The 15,523-nt window shown below is 39.5% G+C and overlaps 1 protein-coding gene across 1 annotated transcript in view; it reads left to right on the top strand.

Annotated features, from left to right (window-relative positions):
• The window catches only part of DNAH11 (dynein axonemal heavy chain 11), a 69,137-nt gene that overhangs the window by 34,408 nt on the left and 19,206 nt on the right, over positions 1-15,523 (top strand). Inside the window, 5 exon segments of the mRNA XM_075417904.1 lie at positions 5-67; positions 7,668-7,872; positions 7,958-8,035; positions 12,034-12,199; positions 14,506-14,608. Of these exon segments, the coding sequence (XP_075274019.1) occupies positions 5-67; positions 7,668-7,872; positions 7,958-8,035; positions 12,034-12,199; positions 14,506-14,608 (615 nt within the window).

Genomic DNA, 15,523 nt, shown 5'->3' with positions numbered 1-15,523 from the left:
CTAGGTCCTGAACCTTACAAGTAATGAACGTGTCCCTATGACTCCGTCAATGCGGCTGCTGTTTGAGGTACACCATTTAAGAGCTGCTACCCTGGCTATGGTGTCCAGAGCTGGTATTCTCTATCTGAACACCCAGGACCTGGGGTGGAATTTTTGAGTATCTGATAATACTATCTAGCGTTTTAAGATACATCTTGAACATTAATGGGAATAGACTCCATTATTTATATTAATTCTGCTTCTAGTTTTTATTCTGATAATAGTGGGGTGATGTAGTCATTGGCTATGTATATTCTCAAATATGCAGTGCAGAAAATTTCACCATCAGTTAAGTGTTTAATTTTCCCCTCTTTATGTACTGATTAATCAAGGCAGTAGCATGGTGGGTTGACCCTGGCTGCTGGATGCCAGGTGCCAAGCAAAGCTGCTCTGTCACTCCCCCTCCTCAACAGGACAGGGGAGAAAAAATAGCACAAAATGCTCGTGGGTCGAGATGGGGACAGGGAGAGATCACTGTGCAACTACTGTCATGGGCAAAACAGACTTGATTCGGGGAAATTAATTTCATTACCAGTCAAAATCAGAGCAGGGTAATGAGAAATAAAACTAAATCTTAAAACACCTTCCCCCTACCCTGCCCTTATTCGTGGGCTCAACTTCACTCCTAAATTCTCTACCTACTCCCCCCGAGCAGTGCAGGGGGACGGCGAATGGGAGTTGCAGTCAGTTCATCACATGTTGTCTCTGCCAATCCTTCCTCCTCACGTTCTTCCCCTGCTCCAGCGTGGGGTCCCTGCCACAAGAGACAGTTCTCCACGAACTGCTCCAGCGTAGGCCCTTCCCACGGGGTGCAGTCCTTCAGGAACAGCGTGGGTCCCCCACGGGGTCACAAGCCCTGCCAGCAAACCTGCTCCAGCGTGGGCTCCTCTCCCCACGGGTCCACAGGTCCTGCAGGAGCCTGCTCCAGCATGGGCTCTCCACAGGGTCACAGCCGCCTCCAGGTGCATCCACCTGCTCTGGCGTGGGGCCCTCCATGGTCTGCAGGTGGATATCTGCTCCAGCATGGACCTCCATGGGCTGCAGGGGGACAGCCTGGCTCACCATGGTCTTCTCCACAGGCTGCAGGTGAATCTCTGCTCTGGCAACTAGAGCACCTCCTTCCCCTCCTTCTGCACTGACCTTGGTGACTACAGAGTTGTTTCTTTCACATGTTCTCACTCCTCTCTCCTGCTGCAATTGCCGTTACACAAATGTTTTTTTCCCCTTCTTAAATACTGTACCCCAGAGGCGCTACCACCGTCACTGATTGGCTTGGCCTCGGCCAGCAGCGGGTCTGTCTTGGAGCCAGCGGGCACTGGCTCTATCAGACATGGGGGGAATCTTCTGGCAGCTTCTCACAGAAGCCACCCCAGTAGCCCCCCTGCTAACAAAACCTCGCCACACAAACCCAATACAAGTAGTGAACCGACTGTCTGGGATTTGTAATGCAAATTTGGCAGTAGCAAGTAGTGAATAACTTGGCTACTGTTCTCTGACAGCTTTTTATTAACAGTCACCATCTTTGATACTGTTAGGAGCACTGGTGTACATCAGCTTGGCTTTTTGTTTCTCTTACTCCTTTGGATCACAGTACTGCTCTTCTAACTTGTTTTGCATCTATGCTTCATGCAAATAAATCATGAGAACAACATTTTTTAAAGAATATGGGTTTCCATGTATAAAAGGGAATTTAGTTGCTCAAGGCACAATGCATTTACTTGAACCAGTTCGATGTGATCATTTCCTTTTGCGTTTGTTGAGCTAATCCAAAACAGTTCTTATGAATTTTGGTAAGAAGTGAATCTTTTTAACATTTGTCGAATTTTTTATTTTTAAGCAGCATTACTGCTGTTTCATGTCAAAATTAAGTTTTGCAGCATTCCAGTGTGTTCTAAACATTTCATTCAGTTTTGCCTGTCTGTGTTAGTTGTATGCCATTGGGACAAGCAACTTTCAGTGCATTTATTTCCCAGAGAAATCTTGTCAGCAGGAGAATTTAATTAAACAGCATGAGTCTGTACAAGCTGCCCACCTAGGGGGATGAAGATCAGAGGACTGGTGAGGACATATGGAGGCAATATGATTTCTCACAGTAAACAGAGGATTGTAGAGATGGAAACAGTAGGCAATAAACTGTCCAAATAGAATAGCTGTGAATGAGTAAATAATCGGTTTAGACTGTGTTGACTAATACTGTGTGAACACGAGCAGGTGATAAAATTGCCTAATCCTTTGGAATATGGACAGTTACGCATGTGACTGCTAACCTGAAGCATGTGCTGTAGTTAGAGTAATGATAAGGAATTCTAGACTTGGTTGTGATAGGAACTAGCAGGTGAGAAAGGTTACTTTTTTGTCTTCAATTACATGTAGCCAGATTTTTCAGCCAGACTGGGTTATGTATAGTGCTGTAGACATCTGCAATGCAAGTTATGTTGAACTTGGGTGTCACATAATCCTCAGTCTGTTGTTCAGTTTAAACACTGGTATTTTAAGTAGTCCGTTCTCAAACAACATAAACCAAAACAGAATCCTTGCTCCCAGCAGCTTTTAGGTGGTCGAGAACTCTGAAAGCAGGAGCCAACTGTCATCTGGGTCCTTTCTTCCTGCCCTCTTTGGAATAAAAAATGCAGTCAAGAAAAAAGAGTATATGCCAGTGTACTTAGCTATCATAATGGCTCTTAGAAATCCAGCAGCATGATGACCTTTGCATGAACAAATCAAAATGGGAAGAAATTTCGTACTTTTTCAGCTTCTCTCTGATAAAAAATTGGTTGCTTTCCAATTTGTTTTGCAGGTACGTTGCCAGCTGGATAGAAACAAGGAGATACCAATCTGACAAGGCGAACTTGACTGTTCTCTTTGATAAATATGTGCCTCCCTATTTAGAACAACTCAGAACAAGATTTAAAACTGTTAATTCTATTCCTGAAAATAGTATGGTTCAGGTACGCAGTAGGATTAAAACTATTCATATTTTAAGAAAGAGTATTTCTGAAACATCCATTGAGCATGTGGTCCTATGCAGGAGTAAAAATGCTTAAAATTACTGTGTAACTGAAAAGTACATGAGATGAAATTGAGAGGCTCTTGTATGTCAAACCTGGACCCTTAATCTGGAGACCTGCTGGGATCCAGAGGTTTCATATTGCAATGGTCCACTGTAACAAGAAGAAATGTGGTGTGTTTATGGCACTGCACAAAATAACCTGACTTCTCAGTTCTTGTGTATCTTTGGTTAGTAATGTCTTAGGTAGCTTAGGGCTAGCCATTTCATCTTTCTGTACAAGCATTCTGCCCCTTTCTAATTAAATGCTCACTGAATTCATTAGCGTTAGTTACTCTCATACTCTGATAATGAGGCCCTACATTATTAAACAATATTAAAGAATGGAGCTGAGCTCTGTTTCGTATATAAACGATCTGATACTGCAAAGCCTTACATTGACATTTTAAATTTACTTAATATGCCTTGTCGTTCTAAACTCTTCTGATTGTTTCACTGCTTCTAAATAAGTCAATGTGAGAGGAGAAAACTAATTATTGAGTATGAGTGTTGAGAATTTGCCATAATGTACATACCTGAACTCTGTCATCATCTTCATGTACCTTGCTTTGCATAGTGCAGAATGAAGGTATTTTGGTACATTTTATCAGAAGACCTCTTCATGCCTTTGACCTCTGACAGGAGCTCCTAGACAATAAGGAAGAACAGCAAGGAGTTGTAGTCTCACTAATTAAACTTAAATACCTTCTTGAGGTCACTGTCTCCTTCATATGGAGTAAGAATCACAGGTCACTGTCTTCACGTATTTATTTATTGCAGACACTCTGTTCTCTGCTGGATTGTTTGCTGACCCCTGAAAATGTGCCAGTGGATTGCCCCAGAGAGCTCTATGAGATGTATTTTGTCTTTGCTTGTATTTGGGCATTTGGTGGGGCACTCTCTCAAGACCAGGTGAGTTAATGAAAGTATCTCACTGTGCTTGAAAAACAGATATAATATGTATACACACCTACCTACATACTTAAACAGATAGAAATACATGTATATGTGTGTGTGTATGTATATGCAGGATTCCACCCACTAATACTGATGGGGGTGCAGAGCAACGGCCCATGCGTCTTATTTGTTGAACTGTAGTACTGTGTACTTTAGCTATCAGAGCTCATCTGTAAATGAGCTAACTCAACCGGAGGGAGCTGACTGCCTACAGTGCGAGACTGTGTGCAGAGTCATTTAACATGCATAGAGAAGCTGTGTTTACTCAGGGAAGTGTTACCAGTTGGTCATGTCTACCAGCATTAAAGCATCTAGTGAAGGGCTGCACAGATGTATGCTTAATCTCACCTGTTGGATTTATACTGAGAAATGTAGATATAAGCAAGGCAGTATAATGCACTCCCCTTAGTGAGATTTTTTTGTTGTGATGCTAGAAAGCTCTAAAACTCTAAAATTACTTATCAGTGTTTGGCTTATATAGACCTTTATTTCTTCAGAAATACCTAGTCATACTCCCCTATTAAAGACTAAGAAAATACAGTTGGCTTTACTGCTGTTTAAATTGGATTAAGTCATTGTGAAGGAACAAATTTGTACATGCGTCGTCCATAGGTAAAGAAGTACCTTGAATAAGTTGAAGAATCAGAAGCAATACATTATTGCATCAACATCACGTTAACATCTGTTTTCCTATCCTTCAAAAAGACTGGCTGTTCTGTGGAGATACTTAGGAAGGTCTTGTGTGAAGCAAGTCATTCCTGTAGTCTCACAGCTATATAAATCTAAATTAAATTTAGAAGTTTTAGGAAATAAAATATTTGGGCTGGATGTGTGGTGGGTTAGGCTTGGCAAACAGTCAAACACTCACCCAGCCACTCACTCATTCACTCCCTTGGCAGGGGAGGGGAACAAAATAAACTAAAGTGTGGGTCAAGATGAAGATGGGGAGATTGGTAAGCATTTATACTCATGGGTGAAACGGACTTGATTTGGGGAAAACTAATTTAATTTGTTGCCAGTTAAAATGAATATGGGCAATGAGAAACAAAGGCAAGCATTAAAACAAAACCTTTCCTCCTTTCCCACTCCCAGCCCTCAAGCTGAGCCTCACTTCTTCACCCCTGATTCTTCCACGCTCTCACTCCAAGCAGCATAAGTGGACAGAGGATTACAGTCAGTACACATTTACCCTTGCTCCGGCATGGTCTCTCCATGGGCTGCAGTGTGGGCGTCTGCTCCAGCAGCATGGAGCTCCTCCTCTTCCTTCTCTGACCTTGGTGTTCTGCTGTTTCTCAGTCTTTGTGCCCTTTCTTGAATACACCTTCCCAGAAGCATCCCACCTATACCTGAGGGTCAGTTGGAGCTGGCTGGACCTTGCCATGTCCACCATGAGGCAGCCCCTGGCCTCTCCTCACAGAGGCTGCCCTGCAGCCCCCCATCGTCCACATCTTGACACCTGGACTCAACCCAGGCTCTTACCACAAGGCCTGACTTTAGCCCCTTAAACCACGACAATACTAAGATATTGCTTTGATGTTCTTAGTTATTTCATCACAACCTACATGTGTATGTGTGTTTTTCATACGTGCTTCATATGAATGGCTTGATGTGGAAATAATACTGTAAACAATTAATGCACCATTTTGTAGCTTTCAAATTACCAAGCTGAATTCAACTGCTGGTGGCTTAAGAAGATGAAGGCAGTGAAGTTTCCGTCCCAGGGCACAGTGTTCGATTATTACCTTGATCCAGAGACAAGGAAGTTCCTACCCTGGGTGGATAAGGTCCCAAGTCCTGCTGTGGATCCAGATGCCCCACTATAGGTACAGTGCACACCATTGACCACACACTGAGCATTGCTACATGCAGGAACGTTTTGAAGTCTTGTCATCCTTTCTGATGTCTTCTTTGATATCCCGAAAGTAACACTCTCTAGATGTATTTGGATAAATCCCTGCTATCTGGGCCACGTGCCTTTAGTCAAGTGTTGAGGATTAATGATCAAGCACTGCTTTTCTTGATTTTATTTTTTTTTTAAAAAAGCACTGCTGAAGACATACCATATTCAATTTGTTAGTGGTTTATACCGTTTTTTTACAGTAGGAGAAATTCAGGCTCCAGGTCCATTTAATCATAGAATCATAGAATGGTAAGGGTTGGAAGGGACCTTAAAGATCATCTGGTTCCAACCCCCCTGACATGGGCAGGGACATCTTCCACTAGACCAGGTTGCTCAGAGTTGCATCCAACCCGGCCTTGAACACTTCCAGGGAGGAGCATCCACAGCTTCTCTGGGCAACCTGTTCTAGTGCCTCACCACCCTCATAGTGAAGAATTTCTTTCTTCTGTCTAATCTAAATGTACCCTCTTTCAGTTTACAGCCATTCCCCCTTGTCCTATCACTACATGTCCTTGTCAAAAGTCGCTCTCCAGATTTCTTGTAGGTCCCCTTCAGGTACTGGAAGGCTGCAATAAGGTACATCCCTGGAGACCTTATTCTCTTCTCCAGACTGAACAACCGCAACTCTCTCAGCCTTTCCTCATAAGAGAGGTGTTCCATCCCTCTGATCATTTTTGTGGCCCTAGTCATTGAAAATAATGACCACAGCAACAGTACACCACAAATTGAAGCCTTCACATTTTTTTATTGCCAGCTTTATGCACAGGTGTTCTTTTGCCAGTTAAATTCCATTCGTACTAACAGAAGTGTATGAGGTCTAGGGTAAGCAAATCACTTTATCACCTTTCCACTATGCTCCTGATCCACTTACAGAGTTAGAGCCATATTTATGGAATACAAATTGTAGAAGTCATGATAGTATGATACGTATTAGTGGATAAATAGAAATCATGAGCTATTGTAATTGCCTGTGTTTGGGGGTTTGGTTGTTTTTGCTCCTTTTTCACTGTGTTTCATATAGAATATTCTCAAATGCTTCATTGCGTTTTGATTGCATGAACTTGTAGGTCTTTTTCTTTTTAAATGCTTAGATGAGTAGGAATTTTCCTGGGGAGGTTAGAAGTTGTGGGCATAGAAACATGGAGCGATGATCAAAAGACATTATCCATTATCAGCTATCTTGTAACAAGTTCCCTTTGAGGGTTAACATTTGGTAGGAAAATACAAAGCATAGAAAAGAAAGCTTTATCAGGCAATGGTGTTAGATACTCACAGTAAGTAAGTCTAATCTGTTGCCAACTACTTCCCCAAACAGTTTTATGTATTCTGAAAACCAGGCCAAAAAGTAAAAGGAAATACTAATTGAAAAATTAAACCAACTACCTGTTGCACCAGCCTTTGTTTCTCTACCAGTTTTTGGGAGACTGGTGTTCTGTAAAGGTTGAGATGAAACCAATGCATTTCAGCTACAAACTGGTTTCAATATCTTCCTACTAGAAGCAATTGAATACAAATTTTCAAGTAGAAATGCTGTGTAAAGAGTAATCCAGTAGCACATTTTGTTCCAGTAATTACGTCTGAGAACTAGAGAACAGTGTATCCTGTTTCGTTGCTTTTTAGAATTCAGTCCTAGCCAGGGAAAGAGACAGAAATTACTGTTTGCTTTTAAAACTAAACTGTTGTGCAAGTGTTTGATTTTTTTTTTTTCCCTCTTTTCAATTTCAGGCAATCTTTGTTCACACATCTGAAACTGCACGTCTAAAATATTTTATTGATTTACTCTTAATAAAAGGCAAACCAGTCATGCTTGTTGGAAATGCTGGAGCAGGAAAAACGGTGTTTGTGGGCAATAGGCTTGCTGCTCTTTCTGAAGGCTACCTCCTAGCTAACATCCCTTTCAACTACTATACAACATCAGCAGTGCTCCAGAGTGAGTTCCATACAGATGCAAGAAACCTATCTTCCCTCAACAGCAAAGGTGAAAAATATTGTGCAGTTATTGCAATCTCATACAGCTGTTGGCTACTGTCATTGCCTGGGTCTTGGCAAGATCAGTGCTTCACAAAGTGGCAAATTTAGTGAAGTTGAAGCCGGTAGGAGGAGAGGAGGAGGGTGAAATTGTTTGGTGCAAGCCGTCAGTGACACTGTGCTCCCACAAGTTGCTCTGTGCTTGTGGACAAGAGAAAATTTGGCTTTACCTATGTTAACATGCAGCCTTGAGCCAGCTTTGACTAGCCTAAATGTCTCTGCATTGTGCCGGTAGATGTACCAAAAAGGACAGTTAGGAGTTTTTTATTCTTTGGAATATTTCCAAATTCACATTAACTTAGAATCCTGCATTAACAGAACTTAATCACCTTTTTGTCACTCAAAATAAATGGAGAGCTTTGAGGATAAGAAGTCTGCTAAGCATCGGAGCAAGACCATGAACCAATGTAAACCATTACGGCTCCTTTAATGGGGAGTCAGCCTTAAAAGATTTTTCAGGTATTCCTCTGACCAGAGAGGGATTTGTTTAGCTAATGATTGCCATTCCAGCAGCAACCATGAGCGAGGCACTCTAGTGTCACAAAAGCATAACACTTTCCATTGCAAAGAGAAGCTGATGAAAGGAGACGCTAGGCAGCGAAGGGTGTGTATTCTTCTTGCAGGAAACTTCTGAAATACATGAAATAGGTGAAGTCAGCATCATAGGGGCTTTCTCTGCAAGTGTATCACACCCACCAACTGTACTGTGGCATAAAATTTTAGGGTTTACGAACCTTTAAGGATTTGCTGTGTAATGTTAGTAGTATTCCTTTAGATTTTAAGTCGGTGTTGTAAAATATCCACCGCTCCTTCTAAGAAATACTAAGAGATGAACGAAGAAGTGGACTCTGGTTGTCTGCAACTCCTCCTTCTGTCCACTGCTTTACAGCGAAGTCCCTCTTTTTAAATGCTCTGCTACAAGTCCCTGTGCTAATCACAGCGTGTGAAGAACTGCATGACAATCCAGGAAGGAAAATATCGTGCTGGCTTCCCATTGTGTTTACAACATTTCTTCGGTGAGTTGTGACGGAATGATTTTTTACTGTCATGTATAGCTCAGAGTAACTGCCTTTTATGTTATTTTTGTGTTTATGTGTGCCAATGCTTCTTCCCATAAAATGCATTCAAGTGATACACTGAAATGCCTTCCTTAGGTGTTTTAGGCTACCACTCTAAGCAATTATTTGGAACAATCAAGTTGTTGGATTTTTTTTTTTAATGGAAGGAGGTATTCACAACACAATTACACAAATGAGCAATTTAAATTAAGTCTCAGTTCAAAAGAAAGAGCTTATGACCTGAACGTGTTGAAGTACAGTTATTCACTACATTGCCATGGTCTTTCTATAGTTCAGAGGTTGAAAGATTTTTCTTGCAGATCGTATCACTTCTAATCTGCGGTATTTTATGCTAGCTCCCATCTTATTTGTAACTTTTTTTGATGTGTCTGCTACAGTGGGTGAGAATAGCATGTACTATTGGGTTTTATTTAGCATTCCCCCAAGGCATATGACTCACCAACTCTGCCTCTAGAATAGCAGAGAATTTCAAAATGTTACTCGATGGAGGCAGGTTCTAATGCCAACTAATATTTGTACATTAAGTTTGGGGTCTTCAATAGTGCTAAAGTCTGGAAAAGTGCTACAGAGAAGAAATTTGCATAAATATTTATGTACAATGGAATTTGGTACAATATATTTACTTATTGTACTGCAATAAGGCAGCATTTAAAATAATAGGAGTAATAGATTATATTTGAGGACATTATTTAATTTTTAGATAAGGTGAAGGAAGGACTATTCCTAATTTTGGGTTTAAAAGTATGGGTATGCATGTACCTCAGCTAAAAGAAGCAGAAAATCTTCTTTTACCTAAGTTTTTATGGTAATTAAGATACTTTAAACCTTTCATATGCACATAGTTCTTGCAAAATTTTTTTCCCCTTTTGTGGTAGAAAAGCAGGATAATTGCAGTCCTGGCTTTTTTCTCCCAGATTTATGATCATTCAGTTGTAAATATGTTGTCATTCTACATTTCTGTCTTGTCCTCCAGCACACCTTTTTTTTATCTGCTTACTTTTCCTCTCCACAGTCAGTAACCATCCTTTTCGCTGACTGTGGCTAGACGGAAATGTCCTTGGAAGCATTTGTTACCTTTCTTGAACTGGCCAGACAGAATCACTGTTGAGGTTTGCAGATGATTTATTTCACTGTTTGAAGAATCTAAGATGACAACACAATACTCCTTTTGTCCTAATGGAAACTGTTTGCAGTGATATATATGTTTATACTGCTTTGCCTAAGAAACCAAGAAGTCTGCTGCAAGTCAGAACCATGGCAGGACTATGGCATACGGCCTTCAGCTGTCCCTGTGCAAGTGCAGTTTACATTTCCTACAAGCTCTTGTGAACGTGTTGCCCAGTTTTTAAAAAAACAAGACAAGTTCAAAAGCACATGCTTACATTTCTTTTTTTGTTAATCTAACCCAAAGGTTTTTAACATACAGTCTATTATAATGGAAAAATAAAGAGTCTGTAGTCTGCGGTTTTTCCTATTCCGCTTATTATACATGGAACTGATAATCGTTGTTTTGGGGGTTGTTTTTTTCCTTCCTCACTCTCTTTTTGACAGATGTTAAAGGCACAAAAAATGTAGGCTTGGTCATCTCAAAACCAATAGCAGGCATAGCCCAAATTCACAACACTATTGACTAGGCAAAAAAGAAAATCTGGGCTAGACAGGCAAAGTTCTTGAGAAATCTTTTTCCTCTTGCCCAGCAGTATTGAGTGAGAAATCTCATGCATATAAAATCGGAATTAAATTTTCTCCTGTGCTGCAATGGTTGTAACCACCATCTTCCCTAAATGTTTTGTAACCAGCTTTGGTTCAAATTCCTGCTCTGAGTGAGGCAAAGAGAACTTCTGAAATTAGACTGCTCACCAAAGATGAGAGCCCCAGTGACTGGGACATGCTGAAAAGATTTCCTTGAGTCCACCCACTACTGTGGTTTCATTTTGTGCAAAACGTTTATGTGATCATTTAGACAACAAAAATATATGACCTAGGAATGAAGAGAGAGGAGATGATTGTTAGTTTCCAGTTCTGCTTTAATAAATTCCTAATGATTTCTGCAGGTTCTTATTTCCATGCACAAAATAGAAACAGCACAATTAGAAATCAAATTTCAATGGACAATAAATCCTTTCCTGTGAATCTGTGGAATACTTCACTAAGTGGCAAATGTTGACAATCACATCATACCGACATTCAACATTTTAATAATGCTTATTACAAGTGCTTTTCTTCTGTATTATCAGGATGACTTCGGTGCTTTCTGTTGTTATTCTTTCCCTTACACCTCTAAGGGAATGAATTGCAGTTGGATAAAAACTGTATAAACTCAAAAACTCAAAATTTATGTCTCAAGATTTTATCGTTCTGATGAATACATAAGGGTATTTGAATCAATTTGTTCACTGTGTTGTAGCAGTTTTGTTATCTGATGATCTACATTCAGCATCATGTAAGCATCTCATTTTGGGGAATAGGTTGAAATTTAATATAATCAGCTTAATATGCCTTAGTATGGGAGATGCCATACTAGTTTCCTGATTAACTGTCCTGATTAAATGATATTTATCATTTCTATTTTTACACTTTACATATTGTAAAGTCCTTGTTTAATCCTTCCCAAGAGAAGGAGAACATAATCTACTTCACTGATAAACTTGTTGAGTGTCAGGATACCTGGGGATTTCACATTCAAAGCATTTCACTTCCAAAGGATGCAGATGGATATGCAGAGAGATTTTCAAACACCGTGAAGCAGTCAACCAACTAAATCAACAAGACTCTTCGGGAATTCACAATCCCAGTGTGACATTTTTTCAAAGACATCCCGTGAGTTTCACTGATTACTAAGGACTTCAGTAGTTCAAAAACCCTTGTAGGTGGTGAAATATTCCATAAATTTTGGCCAGCATGATTTTGAATTCTTGATTTTGTTTAGTTTTAGTATTGCTTAGTATGGTAATAATTTTTATGTATGTTGTGTTACATTTCAGAGATGCTTGAAAAAAGGCTGGAGAAAAAAGCTGGTCATAACTATGGTCCAGTAGGAAATAAGAAACTTATATATTTTGTTGATGATTTGAATATGCCTGAAGTGGATAGATATGGAACGGTTCATCCTCATGCATTGATTTGGCAACATATAGATTATGGACACTGGTGAGCATTTACTTCTTATTTAATGTTATGTTATCATTTTTGTATTGTGGTCCATAATTGGACCCCTAAACCACATAGAAACAGAAAACTTCTAGGAGAATTGCTTCAACAGAAAAGCATGCTTTCCCTGGAGGTTATAAACAGTTCTAGAAGAGAAGCAGAAAGTGAAGGGGCTATAGAGAGTCTAGGAAGGAAAACATCCTTCAGCTGCTCCTGATGGAGCTGCTGCACATTGCCCCTGTCGATTGACCTGATGAGAACAGGGATGTATAAGACGCAGAAACTGACTCCCTAAATTGCAGCTTGTGAGATGTTTAGCCTACGCTACCCTCTATCTTTTTATCACCCTGTAAAGACAACAGACAAAATCCACAGGAACTTTATGATACTGGTTCAAACAAATGCTCTTTCTCTGCCATGAGAAGAAAACCATAGAAGATGACCACTGAAGGAGAATTAAGTTGATTTTGGCAATTAAGGTAATTCCCTTATTACCTTCCAGAGGACAATTTCATTTTTTGGCAGTTAAAATATATTAGTATCCTATCACAAGAGTCTGTGGAAAAAGAAAATTTTCAGTTTAAAATCAATTGAGTAGTACTTGATTTCGTTCTGTTACAGGAAGTTCTATATCTTATGTAAATACTTCATTGTTATTATAAATGCATATTTGATTCTTGTTCATGTACAAACATGTCATTTTTATGTGACATGAAGAAAACCTGTGCCATACAAAGAATACATTGTGAATGATTTGGTGAGTAAAGGAGAGAATTAATCGGACAGTTAAAAAAAAAGTTACATACACATAGCTATTTTTCTGTGTATTGTTAAAAGCTGGTTCACAGACAGATAGGCAAGCAGTCCATGCACAAAACCAGCCATACTTCAGTGGTATTAGGAGGCTGCGTGTATCTACTCAGTTCTCTGCCTCTTCACCATGTGTGCTAGGATTTTACCCATACCCTTAAACCTTTTGTTTCACAGAAGGTTCTTCTTTTCACTGGCATGTATGCTGTGATCTGAGTATAACTGTGACCAAGCTGAGGCAATAATGTCTGTACTGTTCTTGCATCTTTTAATGCAGATTCAATTGAATCGTGCAAGCTTTTCACTAGGTCATGCTTCACCTCATGAAGGAATAATGCCAGGCATCAGCTGAATATCTTGTTCAGGAACAAGATGGAAAGAGAAAAAAGAAAGTGACTGCTCAAACCTGAAGCATCTCTAGCTCAGTGAAATCAATCACGTCTAATTCAGTGACATGCAAAACTGATGTCTCGGTCTGTGTTCACCCCAGAGGTATATGGTGTTCTAGCCAGGAATCTTTTTGTTTTCTCACACAGATTTCAAACTTCAGATCTTAAAAGTCGCTCCTGCTTAAAACGGTTGATGCTTCTTTCTTTTGAATTGTTTTCAATTTTTTCTTCTGAAAGAAAGCCAAGTCAAAAATTAAAAATCTCTATTTTACAACAAGAATTTAAAACATCACCCTTTGAGAATTCTAAAATAGAGTAGAATTTGTTGCAAATGCTTAGAAAGAAAGAGAATGCATTATACTATGAAGTTCTGGGAAGGATCTGTTGATTTAAGCAGGGAGTGGCTGCATTATTTATGAGTTTTCCTTTTGCAGTATTTTTTTTAAAGATGGTACCTACTTGGCCGAGTTCAGTTGTACACTAACTTCTAAAGAAGCGAGCCTCTGTCTTCAGATTTGTGCAATCAGAACTCAAATTGCCAGTTACTGAAAGCCTCAATCTTTTTTAATTAATTTTTTTTTAAGTGGCCTCCTTTTAATGCACCTGGAGCTGTGTCATATGGAGAGCCAGAAACAGTATCTATTGGATGATGCCGCAAAAAAAAGGAGTGATCTTTTAATCATGCCACCTGATACTCTATGATGATATTTGCTTTTTTTTTTCTGACTGAGATGTGTTAATTTTGTCTGCTCTTATCTATGATGATTGTGTGCATTCTAAAACTGATATGAGATTCCTTTGACCATGTTGTACTCATCCAAGTTTGTTTGGAGAGAGTTTAATTAAAATTTCTCTTTATCATCATCGTAATGTTTTGTGAGAATGCAGTATCTTCATTTCAACAAAAATGTTGAACACAATATTACGTGATGGAAATTGTGGGATTTTTCTTAATTTTAAAATGTCAGCCTGAATTTGATACTTCCATGGCCATTTTATTCCAGATTTCCCATAGGGCAGAAACGTTGATTCTTCAACTGAGGTTAAGCCTGGAAAATGTACAGTATTTTGTCACTAATATTAATCAAGCTACATTTTCTTTCACAGGTATGATAGGCAGAAGCTAACTATTAAAGAAATTAATAAATGTCAGTATATTGGCTGTATGAATCCAACTGCTGGCAGCTTCACTATCAATCCTAGACTCCAGGTATGGTTTGAAGTGTCATATTATAGCAATATTGTATTTAATACGTGAGATAATTACTATTTTGCTTTTCACTACAGTAGGTAGGAGATGAAAAGGGATAGGAGAAGGCATAGTGTCTGAAAATTAGTACAGGTTCAAAATCCTGCCATTCCTATAGCTAAACAGAAAGAGACACACCATATTTATTACGATATTGAAATTCCCCTGAACTTCATAGCAATTGCAGTCTCATGTGGTCCTTCGCCTGGCAGATTTCCCCTTGGGGCTCATACCCAGACATGCAACTGCTGTGAAACTGCATCAAGGATAAGGCTAGAAATGAAGTACTTTGTGTGATGCACAAGTAACTGTATTTTCACTAGGCTGTATTGTCATTTAACACTGCATTGACTTTTACTTGCTTCCTGATGCTGGAGAATCTTCATCTCTTTTTTCCCTTTTCATTTTCAGAGACATTTTTCAGTATTTGCTTTAAACTTCCCTTCTTCAGATTCACTGACTACCATCTACAGCAAGGTAGTTTGCTTCCACATCCAGAAACATGCTTTTACACTACCAGTAATCAAGAATATTCCAGCCATAGTACAAGCAGCCATATGGCTTTACCAGGCGGTGATTCAAAACTTCCCTCCAACTGCTATTAAGTTCCACTATATCTTTAACATAAGAGACCTCTCCAGCATCTTCCAGGTCTATATCATGGGTTAATTTTCTACCTAACAACACTCTATTATGGCTGGTCTTTATTATTTAATGATGTATATTGGCCAGTGGACTAATGAAGAACAGATGCTCTTTGTACAAAGCAGGAGATAGTTCCTCCCCTGAGGTGACTATGGTCCAGTAGATGAAAGGGGTAGAAAGCCGAGAAAGAAAAGATGTTTAGTGGAAATAGAGCAATGGTTTGCAAAGTTT

The sequence above is a fragment of the Opisthocomus hoazin genome, chromosome 4 (genome assembly GCF_030867145.1).
Source record: "Opisthocomus hoazin isolate bOpiHoa1 chromosome 4, bOpiHoa1.hap1, whole genome shotgun sequence".
NCBI classification, from domain to species: Eukaryota; Metazoa; Chordata; class Aves; order Opisthocomiformes; family Opisthocomidae; genus Opisthocomus; species Opisthocomus hoazin.
This window is presented reverse-complemented; position numbering and strand designations above follow the sequence as displayed.